This window comes from Rutidosis leptorrhynchoides, chromosome 2, assembly GCF_046630445.1.
Source record: "Rutidosis leptorrhynchoides isolate AG116_Rl617_1_P2 chromosome 2, CSIRO_AGI_Rlap_v1, whole genome shotgun sequence".
NCBI classification, from domain to species: domain Eukaryota; kingdom Viridiplantae; phylum Streptophyta; class Magnoliopsida; order Asterales; family Asteraceae; genus Rutidosis; species Rutidosis leptorrhynchoides.
This window is the reverse complement of record NC_092334.1, coordinates 417,579,600-417,595,655: the sequence shown is the minus strand read 5'-3', so window position 1 is coordinate 417,595,655 and position 16,056 is coordinate 417,579,600. Positions and strand designations below refer to the sequence as shown.

The window sequence follows — 16,056 nt, the reverse complement described above, 5'->3', positions numbered from 1 at the left end:
TGAAAAATCCGCAACCCGTCAATGGAAAGTACCTATTCCATTATCACAAATATAACAACACACTTAGAGTGGATTTACAAACCAACCTAAAACAACACTTAGTGCAATTTCGACCCAAATGCACTTTCAAGCACAAACCGTGCCCAAACTAACCAACATTCACTAACGCAAGTGAAAATGGTCCTAATAAGCCAATTAAACCCAAACACAAGTGTTAAACACTTATCGTTCTCAAAATCGTCCATAAACCCTAATTTTGACCCATAAAGTCAAAATCTCACCAATTACAAGTTTTGACACCAAAACATAGTTAACTCGGTTTTATACTTCAACTTAATCCATTTTAAGTTTATAAACCTCATCGAATAGACATTTGGGTCATAATCATCAACAAACCCTAATTTTGACTCTAGTCAAAATTAGTCAACCACAAGAACCCTAAAGGTCTCCAAATCATCAATAATCACTAATACTAGTGATTATACACCATTCTCAAGTCTTAAACATGGTTAAATCATTAACCAACCCAAAACCCGCCTTTAACACTTATAAACCCGAATCTTGGTGTTAATCTTCAATTAACAACTAAATGGGTTCCATCTATGAATCATACAATCAAAAGCCCCAAATTTGAATGATGAACACAAAAACGAAATTCAGAGTTAGAGCTTACCACTAGTATCACCGCGTAGCTAAGAACGAGGAGAACAAACTTGTCTACTACGCCAAAGATCAAAACCCGCTTCTTCCGTTCCAAAAATCCCTTTGAATCAAATGGGTGTTTGAGTTCTTGAGAGAAATATGAAAAGAAAAGGAAAAAGAAATGAATAAATGAAATGGGTGGAGGAGGTTAAGTCCTCAAATCTGGCTCAAACGCGAAAAGACCGAAATGCCCTTTTAAAAACTCTAAAATAACAAAAGGGGTCTGCCAGCGACATATAGCGCGGCGCGCCATGACCCCGCGCGGCGCGCGACTGGGCCTAATCAGAATCCAGGGTCTTACAGTATATACCCGCATGCAAAGTATGGTTCGTAACAATCTATCTTCCAGAGCGTACGATGATGGACCGGCCCCATCATCTCCACCCCGTAGGAACAACAAGATTACCCCAAGGACGCCTTCAGCATCCAGGAGTCACTGACCGACCATAGAATCCTGTTCAATAAGTGGAACACATTAGCTTTCACAAAATTCCCAACTAATCAGAATGCTTGATTATTAGACCGTCACCAATTTAGTCACCTTTTGATGTTATATGGAACACTTTTCAATTTTTATTATTCTCAAAGGAGAAGATTCTATAAATATTCCATTCTAAAAATGGAAATAATTGAGATTTTTTTTTTGAAATTGGATGCAAACTCCATAAATTAATCTAGGGACATAACTGTAAGCTTATGGAACAAAAATGTACATGAATTAAAAAATAATGTGTGAAAATCAACCCGCTTAATTAATTTGTTTATTAAGGAGTACTTAGATTTGGTGAGGCTCGGTATAGATAGTTCGTTAGGTTACCGCTTTCTAGGTTCGAGGCTCATTAGGATCCTCTATTGTTCTTGTTAATTTCGTTTTTTTTTTCGAAAACGTTTTCTGCTGTTTTAAAAAGTTTTCGTTTTTTTCGCCAAAAAAATAAAATAATATATTAGTTAAATCATGAAGAAGATATAATAAATATGTATATGTATGGGTATGTATGTGTATATTCAGTTTAGGTCCACCAACTGGTGGTTAGCCTTCACAATCCCCATTATTCAAGCAATCATCTTCTTTACCACTATATAAACAAAAACTACAGCAACCCTATTTCAATTTCAAAATTCTGTTGTTGCCCCAAATCATTTAAAATCTTGTGTTTTGTCTGCACGTGGGAAATTACACGGTTGGTTGTTTAATTTTGTTTTCATCTTTTTGATTATTTTAATACATTTGGTGTATCTACAACTCTAGAAACTTTTGGTTAGTTGTATATAATCCTTCTTTTTGTTTGCTTGTTATCCAATAATTGTGATGTTTAATCTTTGTTTAATTGTGGGAGGTGGTCATTTTGCAATTATAATTAATTAATTTAATTTAAAACTATACTATTTATATTTATTACTTTACTTTACTAATTACTTTGTGTGGTATCATTATAATTTTCTTCTTGTTCATATCCATTTTTTATCTCCCTTTTAGCAAGATTTTGTTTCACCTTCCTTGGTTGTGTCCTCATAGTTCATATGTCTTGTAACACACACAAAAACACACAGTTGACTTAATACCTCTGAGGTTTAATTTCATGCTACTCTTATGTTTTATGATATGATATGTTTGTTAGTTAAATTTTGAAAATTCATATGTTTGAAAAGTTATCATATTAAGAATTTGTTTTTACTCATGAATTTTGCATAATAAATCATTAATCTTGCCATGTGCTTTTAGTTATGCAATTTAGTTAGGTTTAATAGTTTAGAATAGCAAAAAGGTGAAAAGACTATATATAAGAAACTATGTTCTGTTTTATTTCATTCTCTCTTTAATATTTTGTATGTTTTTTGTTTAAAATTAGGCATCATATCAGCTTGTAACGAGATCGATTACCTCGACAATCATCGATTTTTGGGAATTAAGATGGCTACTTACTATCCTACTTCAAGTAATCATCAAAGAGATGTGTTTCCAAATTCATATATTTCAAATGATTCATATCAAGAATCATCTTGTACTCCTGTTGATATGATGTACCAAAACCAATCGTCAACCGACACCTCGTTTTTACAACTTCTATCCGGTAATATTCAACCAAACCCTCAAAACCTTTCGCGAGTTGATGATCATGATGAAAATATCTTGAATTATCAAGAATTATCACTTAGTTTAGGAACACAATTACCTTCTTCTTCAATGGATTTACCTGCCTTTCAATACAATTACTTGAATTCCCATATTCCGAATTCAAACGATCATGATTCTCAATCTATTAAAGTTGAAAATACAGAGTATTTTTCATTCGATTTGGCTCCAAAAAAGGGTCATTACTCTGTTTCGAATACATATGATGGTTCATATGGTGTTGTGGGTCGAATTTCGGACTCCAAGTATCTAAAACCGTCACAAGAATTACTCGATGAAGTAGCTAATCTTCGTGACGCGTTAAGTCAACTAAAGATGAATCCCGAACCCAATCTACATAAACTTAACGTTGACCAAAAAGATTCAAAATTTACGTCTCTTGAATCTACTACTATTTCGTCTGGTGAACTTTCGGCTTCTGAGAAACAAAACACACAAAACAAAGTTACGAAACTTTATTCGTTGTTAGATGAGGTATGGTAACCACGCTTATCTGATCAATTTGTATTCTTGATTATTGCATTATGAATTATGAATATATGAATATGAATAGTAACAAGGATATATGTAATATACAGGTAGATAAAAAATACAGAGAATATTGTCATCAATTGCAAATAGTTGAAGCAACATTAGATGTAGTTTCTGGATGTGGGGCCGCAAGGCCATACACAGCGCTTGCACATCGAACAATATCTCTCCATTTTCGCTGCTTACGTGATGCAGTCAATGGTCAAATTCAAGTGACCCGTCAAAGCTTAGGTGAGCAAGATGATTCATTAAACCGAGCTTTACCACGTTTACGTAACGTGGAAAAACATCTACGACAACAGAGACATGTTATTCATCATTTTAGCGGGACCCGCCATACGTGGAGGCCGCAGAGAGGGTTACCAGAAACCTCTGTTTCCATTCTTCGTGCTTGGCTTTTTGAGCATTTTCTGAACCCGTACGTTTCGAATTTTATATTAACTTTTTTACGCGTTTACTGGTATGGTTTTATGTATGCTGATGTTAACAATTTTCAGTTACCCGAAAGATTCTGAGAAGATTTTGTTGGCTAAGAAAACGGGACTCACTCGAGGCCAGGTAAACACAATTTCGAAGTATCATTTTCTTTCTTTCTTTGCGATGATCATGATTTACGTTTTATGGTATGGTTTATGCTTTTTTTGTTTAGATTGCAAATTGGTTTATCAATGCACGAGTTCGCTTATGGAAACCTATGATTGAAGATTTGTACAAAGAAGAATTCGGCTATCAAGAAGGCAATTGTATAGCATCGAACGAACGTGTACTTAATTTAGTAAACGATGATTCGTCATCTTCAGAAGATAAAGATAAAGAATTTGATCCAACAGCTGGAAATGTAAGTCAATCGAGTGACTCAAATCCCGACTTTTTCAATCAAATGGAAATCAGCAGGTTTGGCGAACCTCAGTTATTATCTGATTTTGTCGTATAATAATACGGATCCCATAACGTATGATGATCTGCGTTTAAAATTGTAAATACGAATGTGAATATAGGTGGTGGTTTGATTAGAAAAGAATCAAAACTTATTATTGTGCACTGATCATTGGATAAAAAACTTATTATTTGTTAATAGTACAGAATATAGAATATAGATATCACACATTAATGTACCATTTGTTAAGTAATTAAAACAACAATTTGTTAACTTGTTTCTTATGCATTCACCTAGTAATCATGTAGTGACATCCAATTGTCCATTGTATGATATTATTATTGCTGTACTTTTTTGAAAGATACATGAAAAAAGGGCCACCAGATTTAGAACATAAACAGACCATTACAAAATTCAGTGTAGGATAGCAATAGTAACCTAGCAGGCTATTGAAGAAGCTGAAAGTGTGATGAGGGTTGGGGACCAGTTCATCTATTGAATTTGTGTCCTTTTGAGTCATATAGGTCTTGTAGCATTGTAGATATGCATGTGAGACTAGTTTTAGCTGTTCCTTAGCATGATTAGTTATACATACATATATATGTATCCTTTATACATTTCTTCAGTTTGGAAGCTTCTATAAATTCTTATGAGGGGCCCAAATTGTGAAACTAATTGGCATCTATGACTTTCCATTTTCTTTATGTGTACCAACGGCAACACTGTAGTAATCCATCCTGCGTCGGATTGAAAAAGGAAGTACGAGTCCTTGTAAGCTTAAAGTAGTCGCTGATTAATATCCCCACCATGACACCTAGTTGAAACCTGAATATATCCGGTTAGTCCATTGCTTTACCTTTGGGAGCGTTCTTATGTGCTAGAGCGATAACTCTTGGGTGTTATGGGCAGACGGCTCGTGCATGTCCGACGGTAAGGATCATGGGTGTTGATTACCATGGTTTTAGAAACCTGAAGATATTCGATTAGTTCATTGTTTTAGCTTTGAGGCGTTACAAACATCCTATACTTTTTCATCAGCTTGGAAAGATCTTTTTTATTTTCCTATATATTTAGTAACGATTTCATTTTTCTTAAAACTTAGAATCGTGTTGAAGGTAGGGATGGCAAAAGACCCGTACCCGACGGGGAAACCCGAAACCCGACAATTTTTGGGCCGGGTTCGGGCCGGGTTTGCGGGTCCGCGGGCCGGGTATGGGTATGGTTTTAAAAATTTATCCGGGTTCGGGTCCGGGGACGGTTTTAGACACAAACCCGGTTACCCGGCCCGTATACTCGAAAAAAGACCCGAAACCGTATACCCAGCCCGCTTATATATATATATATATATATATATATATATATATATATATATATATATATATATATATATATATATATATATATATATATATATATATATATATATATTCATTCAGATGGAGTTAGTAATTAATAGTGGACAAGCTATTTATACTTTATTAATAGAATATAAATGGATCCAATAGTTCAAAGTGTTTGATGTTCTGATTCTTGCTATTGAGTTGAAATAAATTCTTAATGTATTCATGTAAGGATCGTATAGCCCAAACACAATGTCCTGCAATATAAGCCTAAGAGTCCATCCTTTTCTAAAACTAATTGGTGATAGAGGGACTTCCCCTTAAACTTATATACATACATTTGTTTTATCCCATGACCGATGTGGGACTTTGGTTTGCACCCTTACAAACCCCCCCTCAAACCTAAGTCCATCTTGGCCTCCCCTCCAACGATAGTCTGGATCCAACCTTTACCGCCGCCAACTCGGAACTCTCAACCTGGTGGGAGGGCAGGGAGATTTCGATACAAGGCTTCCAGGATCAACTCATCGTGCCAGGGTCCCCCTCGAACGAGAGCTGGGTCCACTCATCGTTGCTTAAGACCGAGGGGTGCGCCACGTCGCTGCGTGCGCTCAGGGGTGCGCCCTAATGCGCCGTCCACCACATCGGGGCTATAGCCTAGCTCTGATACCACTTGTAAGGATCGTATAGCCCAAACACAATGTCCTGCAATATAAGCCCAAGAGTCCATCCTTTTCTAAAACCAATTGGTGATAGAGGGACTTCCCCTTAGACTTATATACATACATTTGTTTTATCCCATAACCGATGTGGGACTTTGGTTTGCACCCTTACAATTCATTCATTACAACTTGATCGGAAAAGAAAGAAAAAGATGGATCAGCTTGATGAAATATATCTACAAGATATATTACAGATTTTAGTATTAAATGGAACTGATCAAGGTGTAATATATCTATATCTCATGGTTTGTGATACAGATTTTAGTATTAATATATATATATATATATGATAAGGCTAAAAAGGAACATATATTTCATAGCATTATCCCCCAAGAAAGACAAGATTTTAGTTGCAATTGTTCCATTTTCAAGTGATATTCGTTTATATTAAATAAGTGCGAAGACAAAAGGCAGATTCGACAAATTGAAGACAAAAAGGTCCAAAAAGCTCAAAAGTACAAGATACAATTAAAAAGGTTCAAATTATTGATGAAGAACGTCTAAAAATGACAAGAGTACAAGTTACAAAACGCAAAGTATACGATATAAAATAGTACGCAAGGACGTTCGAAAATCCGGAACCGGGACATGAGTCAACTCTCAACGCTCGACGCAACGGTGTAAAAATTACGAGTCAACTATGCACAAGAATAAAATATAATATTTAAATAATTCATAATAAGAATAATATTAAATAATAAAAAGTTGTTAATTTAGCATAGTTCAGGGGTCGTAAATGAAAATTCAATTTTGATTATGGATCAATTTAAAAGCATCCCTTTTTCTATCCTAAAAATCTATTATCAATATCAATATCTAAAAATCTCTATCATAATGTTAATGTAATAAGATATAACAATAATCTTAATTTTAATTTTAAATTATGATAATAATAAGATTTATGATAGAGATCGTTTGAGTGTGTAAGTCGAAATTCTGTCCGTGTAAGGCTACGCTATTTTTAATCATTGTAAGTTATGTTCAACCTTTTTATATTAATGTCTCGTAGCTAAGTTATTATTATGCTTATTTAAGCCGAAGTAATCGTGATGTTTGACTAAATATTAAGACGGGGTTATTGGATTTTGTACCATAATTAAGGTTTGGGCAAAAGACCGACACTTGTGGAAATTGGACTATTGACTATTAATAGATGGGGGGTATTGTCTAATTGAGTGACAACTCATTGGAGTCTGTCGAACCTATCTTCAAATTAATTATCCTAATAATTAATAATGATTATGGTTGTCCTATTTAGTGACGTTCATATGGAATCTATTATAATCATTTAATTAATTATTCGGGTTGGGTAATTGATTATTCAAACTGATCAAGTGGGTAAATTAATATTCATATCTAATCAAAACAGGGGTAGATTACATACAGTGATAACTGGTGTAATTGTTGACAGAAGTGATAACTGCGTCACAGTTTAAATCCTTAATTAGTTGGAATATTTGACTTCGGGTATAAGGGTAATTTGACGAGGACACTCGCACTTTATATTTATGACCGATGGACTATTATGGATAAAAACCAGATAGGTATCAAATAAACCATGACAAAGGACAATTAACCCGAGTAACAATTAATTAAAATCAAAACGTCAAACATCATGATTACGGAAGTTTAAATAAGCATAATCCTTTTATTTCATATTCTATCGCAATTTTATTTATTGTTATTTTATTTATCGTCATTTATTTATTTTACGCACTTTAATTATCGTCATTTATCTTTACGCTTAAAATATAGAATCGACAAACCGGTCATTAAACGGTAAAACCCCCCTTTTATAATAATATTACTACTTATATAATTATATATATTTTGTATAAATATAGTTAAAAATATAGTAAGTATCACCAGCTCCCTGTGGAACGAACCGGACTTACTAAAAACTACACTACTCTACGATTAGGTACACTGCCTATAGTGTTGTAGCAAGGTTTAGGTATATTCCATCCGTAAATTAATAAAACTTGTGTCATATTTTGTAGTATTTTGTATTAAAAATAATACTATTTCGTACACCCCGCTGCACACATCAAGTTTTTGGCGCCGCTGCCGGGGAGCGCTAAAACGCTATATTTTTAATTATAATAATATTGAAATAAAATATAATAATATAATAATATTGAAATAGAATATAATAATATAATAATATTGAAATAGAATATAATAATATAATAATATTTTAGAATCAAAATTTGATACGTAAAATTTTAAAAAGTCGTATTTATTAAATACTTCAGGGGTATATTATGTAACTTGTAATTAATAATTTCTATCATATCGCTTTCATGTGAATAGTAAATTAATTAATTTCTTTTCATTTACTATTCATGAATAGTAAATGAATTAAAAAAAAAGTTTTGAAAAAAAAATAATAATTATAAAAAAATTATTAATTTGTAAAAAAAAATCGTTTTAAAAAAAAAAAAAACGTAAAAAAAAAAAAAAAACGTAAAAAAAAAAAATTATTAAAAAAAAATATATTTTTTTTAAGATTTTGTCTATAAAAAAAAAATATTTTTTTTTAGTTTTATTACCTTTAGATTTTTAGACTATAGTCGCAACTTTTAGTATTAAGTTTAGTTTTGCCATAGTTATTTTTACTTCTAGAATTTTTAGGTTTGCCGTAAAATCCCTTAAGTGCTTATTCCTTAGACTAAGATTTAGGTGCTTTAGAATTTTGCGACGCCATTTTTCGTGCTACCTTCTTATTTTTATTTTTCGACGCTTATTTTTCGACCTTTTTATTTTTCGACACTTTTCGACGCGCAATCTTTTTCTCTCTTATTTCTCGCCATTCTAGTTTTTAGGACTTAGAATTTTTTCTACTTCTTATCTAAATTTTCTTAAAATTACGAAAATTTATTTTAAGTGGTTAAATTGATAGACATCAAAATTTTCTGGTTCGTAGTAATAGTTGGATTTGTACGTGGACCGGGTTATTGGAGCAAAACAGTACTCAATTATATTGAGACCAAACGAATCCTGCCCCTCTGCTGCATCTTTTGGCTATTCGAAACGTGGGCAAAATCAGAAAAGTCTATTAATTGGACAACTTATATAAGTTTTTCTTATTTTTATAACTAATAGGATATTCTGTGAATGCACCGAGCAAAACGTTCACCACCTTTCATACGTTCACCACCTGTAACTCGATCAAGACATCTAGCAAATATTGTCGCCGTTGATTTTTCTTTAGAATCGTCATCTAGTCGAACAAGAACTCCAACTCAAATTTCCGATAATCCATCTTTTGAACCCGACTTCACAATTAAGAACCCGGAGCATATTCAAGGACAATTCCAAGATCTTGAACCACTAATTATTCCTCCTGAGCCACAAACCATTAAATCAGAATCCTCTAGTGATTCGTATTCAACAAATTCAATTATGGAAGTAACGGAACCTCTAAGTATGGAAGATCGAATGAGAGCCACACGCACGGGCCAAGGTCACGCCATTATTAAGCCAGAAGTTAATGCTCCAGATTATGAAATCAAAGGACAAATCCTACACATGGTAACTAATCAGTGCCAATATAGTGGTACGCCGAATGAAGACCCAAATGAACATCTTCGTACGTTTAATAGAATTTGTACACTATTCAAAATCCGAGAAGTGGAAGACGAACAAATCTATCTCATGTTATTTCCCTGGACCTTAAAGGGAGAAGCCAAAGATTGGTTAGAATCGTTACCTGAAGGGGCGATTGACACATGGGATGTTTTAGTTGAAAAATTTCTTAAACAATTCTTTCCGGCATCCAAAGCCGTGAGACTTCAAGGAGAAATTGTTACGTTCAAACAAAAGCCAAATGAAACATTATATGAGGCGTGGACAAGATTCGGAAGGATGTTGAGAGGATGTCCTCAACACGGTTTAGACACTTACCAAATAGTACAAATATTCTACCAAGGTGTCAACGTTGCTACACGAAAAGACATCGACATAACAGCTGGTGGTTCCATTATGAAGAAAACCGCAACTGAAGCTTACAAAATTATTGATAACACAGCCTCCCACTCGCATGAGTGGCACCAAGAAAAAGATATTTTTCGTTCATCTAAAGTGGCTAGAGCCGATTCTAGCCATGACTTTGATTCCGTTTCAGCAAAAATAGATGCTTTCGAAAGACGAATGGAAAAGATGAATAAAGATATTCACGCAATACGAATCAGTTGTGAGATATGCGGTGGACCACACTTATTGAAAGATTGTCACATTGAACCAACCATGGAACAACGAGAGAATGTTTTCTATATGAACCAAAGGTCGGGAAATAATTATCAAAATAATTATCAACCGCCAAAGCTAAACTTCAATCGAAATCAAAACATTCTTTACAATCCAAAAGGACCCGAAAATAACTGGTATAACCAACAAGGTCCGAATAACCAACCAACTCAAAACAACACTTTCAATCAACAAAGACCTGGCTTATATAAACCACAACAACAAACCGAAGAGAAAAAGTCAAATATGGAAGACGTGGTATTCAAGCTAGTTGAATCTCAAACACAATTTATTGAAACTCAAACCCAAACGAACGAGAGGTTTGATCAGTCATTAAGAACTCAACAAGCTTCCATTTTGAATCTATAAAAACACGTAGGTACTCTTGCTAGCATGATGAGTGAGAGGGAACAAGGAAAGCTACCGAGTAATACTGAAGTAAATCCTCGGAAAGAGAATGTTAATATGGTGTCAACAAATTCTGAAAAACCAGCTCCAGAAGATGGGAAGGTTTTAAATGAGAGTAACAATGAAGAAGTTACACCACCACCACCCGAGTATGTAAAGCCAGTGGTGGCACCATACAAACCACCCATCCCGTTTCCAAGAAAAGGAGTTGAGTATGAGCAAGTGATAGGTAATAAAGATTGTGATACCTCTGGAAAGAAGAAGAAGAAAAAGAATAAGAAAGTGCAAGAAACAAAAGCCGTAAATATAAACCCGGTGAAGACAGTTCCACCAAAACCTCCACCTAGGGTAGGTGATCCGGGTGAATTTATTGTTCCTTGTCTACTTAGTGATTGTGTCATGTATGATGCACTGGCAGATTTAGGTGCAAGTGTGAGTGTTATGCCTCTTTCCTTATATAAGAGATTAGGTGTAGGTAAGTTAAGTCCAACGGATATGAGTGTTCGACTCCTTGATCAAACCATTAAGCACCCAGTTGGAATTGCTGACAACCTACCCGTTCAAGTAGGTAATTTAACCTTTCTAGTCGAATTCATTGTCATTGACATAGAAGAGGACTCAAACATTCCTCTAATTTTAGGTCGACCATTCTTTGCGTCCACCGGGGCGTTATTTGATGTAGGAAATGGAAGAATGACACTTAGTAGTGGTGACAAATCGATCACCTTTATGATTCGAAAGACTAAATCTCCACCAACCAAAATCGTTGAACCAGCAAAAACGATTGGTAAGAACCATGTTGTTTTACCAACTCCAACGGTAATACTTAGCAATAATGAAACGCCTAAGTGTGGGGAAAATGAAGTAACACCTAATGATGACATGATAACAAAGAACCCCGTTATTGATACGAAATTAAATGACCCCATTATTAACAGTTCAATGAAGAAACTTTTTAAACGGGCTATTGATGCTAGAAGTAAGGGGAACTTTAAGTTATGTAACCGGTTAGTATCCAATCTGTCGCCTAAAGAAAGGGCGAAGCTAGTTGAATTATGGGATATTACGGAAGAAGCCGGGCACTGGCTTAAAGAAAAAGTCACAGATAGGCAAGTTGATTATGGACCAAGAGAAATTGACAATGAAGTTAATCACAATTTCAACACCACAGCTACCTAAGTGTGGGGAGATTCGAATGTTCTAAAAAGATAATGCTGTCTAAAGTTATTTGTTCTGTTCTCGTGTAGTTCCGAGAATGGAATCCGATTGGTCTTTTCCGCTAGCAGACACTAAAGAACTAGTTTTCTCCCTCCATTCTGAATTTTTGTTTTGTAGGTTTTTTATGAAATTAATATGCATTTTAATTTAAGTTTTTAAAAACAAAATTTACTTTAATTCATTAAGTTGAAAAAATGATTTCTAAAATTCGTCGTGAGTTGAAGACTAGGTCGTTGAGCCGAAATTGCTTTACCCGAGGGCGGGGCGACAAATTTTGTTATCATTATTTTTAATTTTATTGATCTAAAGGATGCCAAAAATATTATATATTATAAATTTTTGAACGTGGGGTTATGTACCAAACTTCAAAAATATGTATATATATGTTTGTATTTTATGTTATGTACACAACAGGGTAAAACAACGCACTTTCAAAGACTGTCATTAAAGTTCAGCAAAAGGTACTAATTTTGACGACAAGACGCAAAACAACAAATATGATATAACAAATGAAGGAATGAACGATGAGGCGCCATCTATCATTCGACGAGCTTTGTAATTACAAACTCGGTATTTTTAATCACTTTTCTACGCTAATCACCCTCATGAATTTAAATTATAGTCTGATTTCATGCAAATGAGGGCATTGCATGATCTTAAGTGTGGGGAAGGGTTATAAATTCTCTCAGGTTTATACTTGGTTTATTTGCCAAATTTTGTGAAAATTTGAAAAATTTTCATTTAAATGAAGTCAAAATCATGTTTATACATATTTATGAACGGTGAAAACTAGGTGATAATACCGAAATTATCGTTACCTCGGATAGGACATAAATTGAGAAACAACCTAAAATGCTTGAATTCATTTAAAATGGAATAAAGGAGAATAAAAAGGCAAAGAAAGAAACTAAGTGTGGGGAGAATGTACCAAGTTATTCAATTAAAAACTATCTATCACATATCTTTGTACAAGATTATTGCAGGTACTTTTGTTTTGGACGATTTTAATCAGTTTTACCCGATTTACTGTAAGAAAGATGGATCTACACGATGAATCAATTCCATCATTAAAAGGAAGTAAAGTCTTCCGAAAAAGACACGCGCTTCTTGATTTAGGTCATGAAGTTGTCGTCCAGACCAGCTGTAGGTTGACGAAAAATCTAGAAAAGTCATCACTAAAATCAGCAGGAAATCCACGGACCTCAGCATCAAACAGGGTCGCCATGTGGTCAGATTTATCCTAACCATGAGAAGGATTTATCTCGTACAATGGGGAGGCACCGTGCAAATTAGTTGGATAAGACTAATGAATCAGATCCCCAGAAAGGATAATCTCCTTAAAAGATCAAAAATCAGCTTTTAAGCCTGATATTACTCAATCCTTGAGATTGACTTTAAAGATTGAGAATTACAAACTCATGGAATTCAATGATATCTAAACTCGAGCTTGAACGAGAAAATATTTTGATCAAAAATACAAACCGATTTGTTTTCTGAAAAACCATTTTCAATGCGTTCATTACCATTGAACGTAAAATCCTAAGAAATTCACCTGGAATTCATTAGGTCACCTGAACCAAAACGGGTGTCAACCGTAAGAACGGTGGTTGCATAGCATGGTCGGAGACAGGACCTTGTGCCAGACCGAAAAATTATAGGATGATCTTTACTATCGCTCCTACCAAGGATAGTTCTAGCATCCGACACGTTAATAAGACCATAATCATCTGCATGTCACGGGACATTGCCTTAACAGTTTCTTGTTCATCGCTTTCCTTTACAACCGGACGGTAGTTTACCGAAAGGTAATATACAGAACAAGTAAACTGGATGTGTGCTTTCCGATACCGGGATAGCAGTGGATTACACGAACCTAAAAGTTTTAGCCAAAATATTGATCCACAAATATATTTTGCAACACCGATGATGGATCAAATCAGAAAACTTATCTAGGGTAAAAGCTAGAATGAATTTTCAAAAGATCAAATGTTTTCATAAAGATCCAATTTCCTTAATGGATCTAAATTTTTATAGTCATGTGGGACTGTAAACCATATCGTTACTACCATTGTTTATACCGCCATATCAAAATCACTGATGTACAAAGTGTGAAGAATAAAGAAGTGATTCTAGTATTTCAAGACTATATTGCTTGAGGACAAGCAACGCTCAAGTGTGGGGATATTGATAAGGCTAAAAAGGAACATATATTTCATAGCATTATCCCCCAAGAAAGACAAGATTTTAGTTGCAATTGTTCCATTTTCAAGTGATATTCGTTTATATTAAATAAGTGCGAAGACAAAAGGCAGATTCGACAAATTGAAGACAAAAAGGTCCAAAAAGCTCAAAAGTACAAGATACAATTAAAAAGGTTCAAATTATTGATGAAGAACGTCTAAAAATGACAAGAGTACAAGTTACAAAACGCAAAGTACACGATATAAAATAGTACGCAAGGACGTTCGAAAATTCGGAACCGGGACATGAGTCAACTCTCAACGCTCGACGCAACGGTGTAAAAATTACGAGTCAACTATGCACAAGAATAAAATATAATATTTAAATAATTCATAATAAGAATAATATTAAATAATAAAAAGTTGTTAATTTAGCATAGTTCAGGGGTCGTAAATGAAAATTCAATTTCATATTTTGCCTATAAAAGGCGATGATTATCGATCAATTTAAAAGCATCCCTTTTTCTATCCTAAAAATCTATTATCAATATCAATATCTAAAAATCTCTATCATAATGTTAATGTAATAAGATATAACAATAATCTTAATTTTAATTTTAAATTATGATAATAATAAGATTTATGATAGAGATCGTTTGAGTGTGTAAGTCGAAATTCTGTCCGTGTAAGGCTACGCTATTTTTAATCATTGTAAGTTATGTTCAACCTTTTTATATTAATGTCTCGTAGCTAAGTTATTATTATGCTTATTTAAAACGAAGTAATCATGATGTTGGGCTAATTACTAAAATTGGGTAATTGGGCTTTGTACCATAATTAAGGTTTGGGCAAAAGACCGACACTTGTGGAAATTGGACTATTGACTATTAATAGATGGGGGGTATTGTCTAATTGAGTGACAACTCATTGGAGTCTGTCGAACCTATCTTCAAATTAATTATCCTAATAATTAATAATGATTATGGTTGTCCTATTTAGTGACGTTCATATGGAATCTATTATAATCATTTAATTAATTATTCGGGTTGGGTAATTGATTATTCAAACTGATCAAGTGGGTAAATTAATATTCATATCTAATCAAAACAGGGGTAGATTACATACAGTGATAACTGGTGTAATTGTTGACAGAAGTGATAACTGCGTCACAGTTTAAATCCTTAATTAGTTGGAATATTTGACTTCGGGTATAAGGGTAATTTGACGAGGACACTCGCACTTTATATTTATGACCGATGGACTATTATGGATAAAAACCAGATAGGTATCAAATAAACCATGACAAAGGACAATTAACCCGAGTAACAATTAATTAAAATCAAAACGTCAAACATCATGATTACGGAAGTTTAAATAAGCATAATCCTTTTATTTCATATTCTATCGCAATTTTATTTATTGTTATTTTATTTATCGTCATTTATTTATTTTACGCACTTTAATTATCGTCATTTATCTTTACGCTTAAAATATAGAATCGACAAACCGGTCATTAAACGGTAAAACCCCCCTTTTATAATAATATTACTACTTATATAATTATATATATTTTATATAAATATAGTTAAAAATATAGTAAGTATCACCAGCTCCCTGTGGAACGAACCGGACTTACTAAAAACTACACTACTCTACGATTAGGTACACTGCCTATAGTGTTGTAGCAAGGTTTAGG

The 16,056-nt window shown here is 33.9% G+C and overlaps 1 protein-coding gene and 1 non-coding gene across 5 annotated transcripts; one reads left to right on the top strand and one right to left on the bottom strand.

Annotated features, from left to right (window-relative positions):
- The first annotated feature begins 1,728 nt into the window (after positions 1 to 1,728).
- LOC139892339 (BEL1-like homeodomain protein 11) lies at positions 1,729 to 4,387 on the top strand. 4 transcript variants are annotated; one of them, XM_071875405.1, is made up of 5 exons: positions 1,729 to 1,883; positions 2,553 to 3,310; positions 3,415 to 3,785; positions 3,865 to 3,925; positions 4,017 to 4,387. In XM_071875405.1, the coding sequence occupies exons 2-5, from the start codon at positions 2,615 to 2,617 to the stop codon at positions 4,299 to 4,301; spliced, it is 1,413 nt and encodes a 470-aa protein (XP_071731506.1). In that variant the 5' UTR covers positions 1,729 to 1,883; positions 2,553 to 2,614; the 3' UTR covers positions 4,302 to 4,387. The 4 variants fall into 4 exon arrangements, with proteins under 4 accessions (XP_071731506.1, XP_071731509.1, XP_071731508.1 ...); XM_071875408.1 differs by having other exon boundaries at positions 3,865 to 3,920; positions 4,017 to 4,200; XM_071875407.1 differs by lacking the exon at positions 1,729 to 1,883 and adding an exon at positions 2,021 to 2,039.
- Positions 4,388 to 10,095: 5,708 nt separating this feature from the next.
- On the bottom strand, positions 10,096 to 10,202 carry LOC139895258 (small nucleolar RNA R71). Its single transcript, XR_011775717.1, has one exon. It is a non-coding gene; the product is annotated as a small nucleolar RNA R71 (small nucleolar RNA).
- Between the last annotated feature and the right edge of the window lie 5,854 nt (positions 10,203 to 16,056).

Bases quoted from the DNA above. Each gene is read 5' to 3' on its own strand.
- LOC139892339 (XM_071875405.1), top strand. From the start codon at position 2,615: ATGGCTACTTACTATCCTACTTCAAGTAATCATCAAAGAGATGTGTTT. The intron at 3,311-3,414 runs GTATGGTAACCA...TGTAATATACAG, and splicing joins TTTATTCGTTGTTAGATGAG to GTAGATAAAAAATACAGAGA. The intron at 3,786-3,864 runs GTACGTTTCGAA...AACAATTTTCAG, and splicing joins TTTGAGCATTTTCTGAACCC to TTACCCGAAAGATTCTGAGA.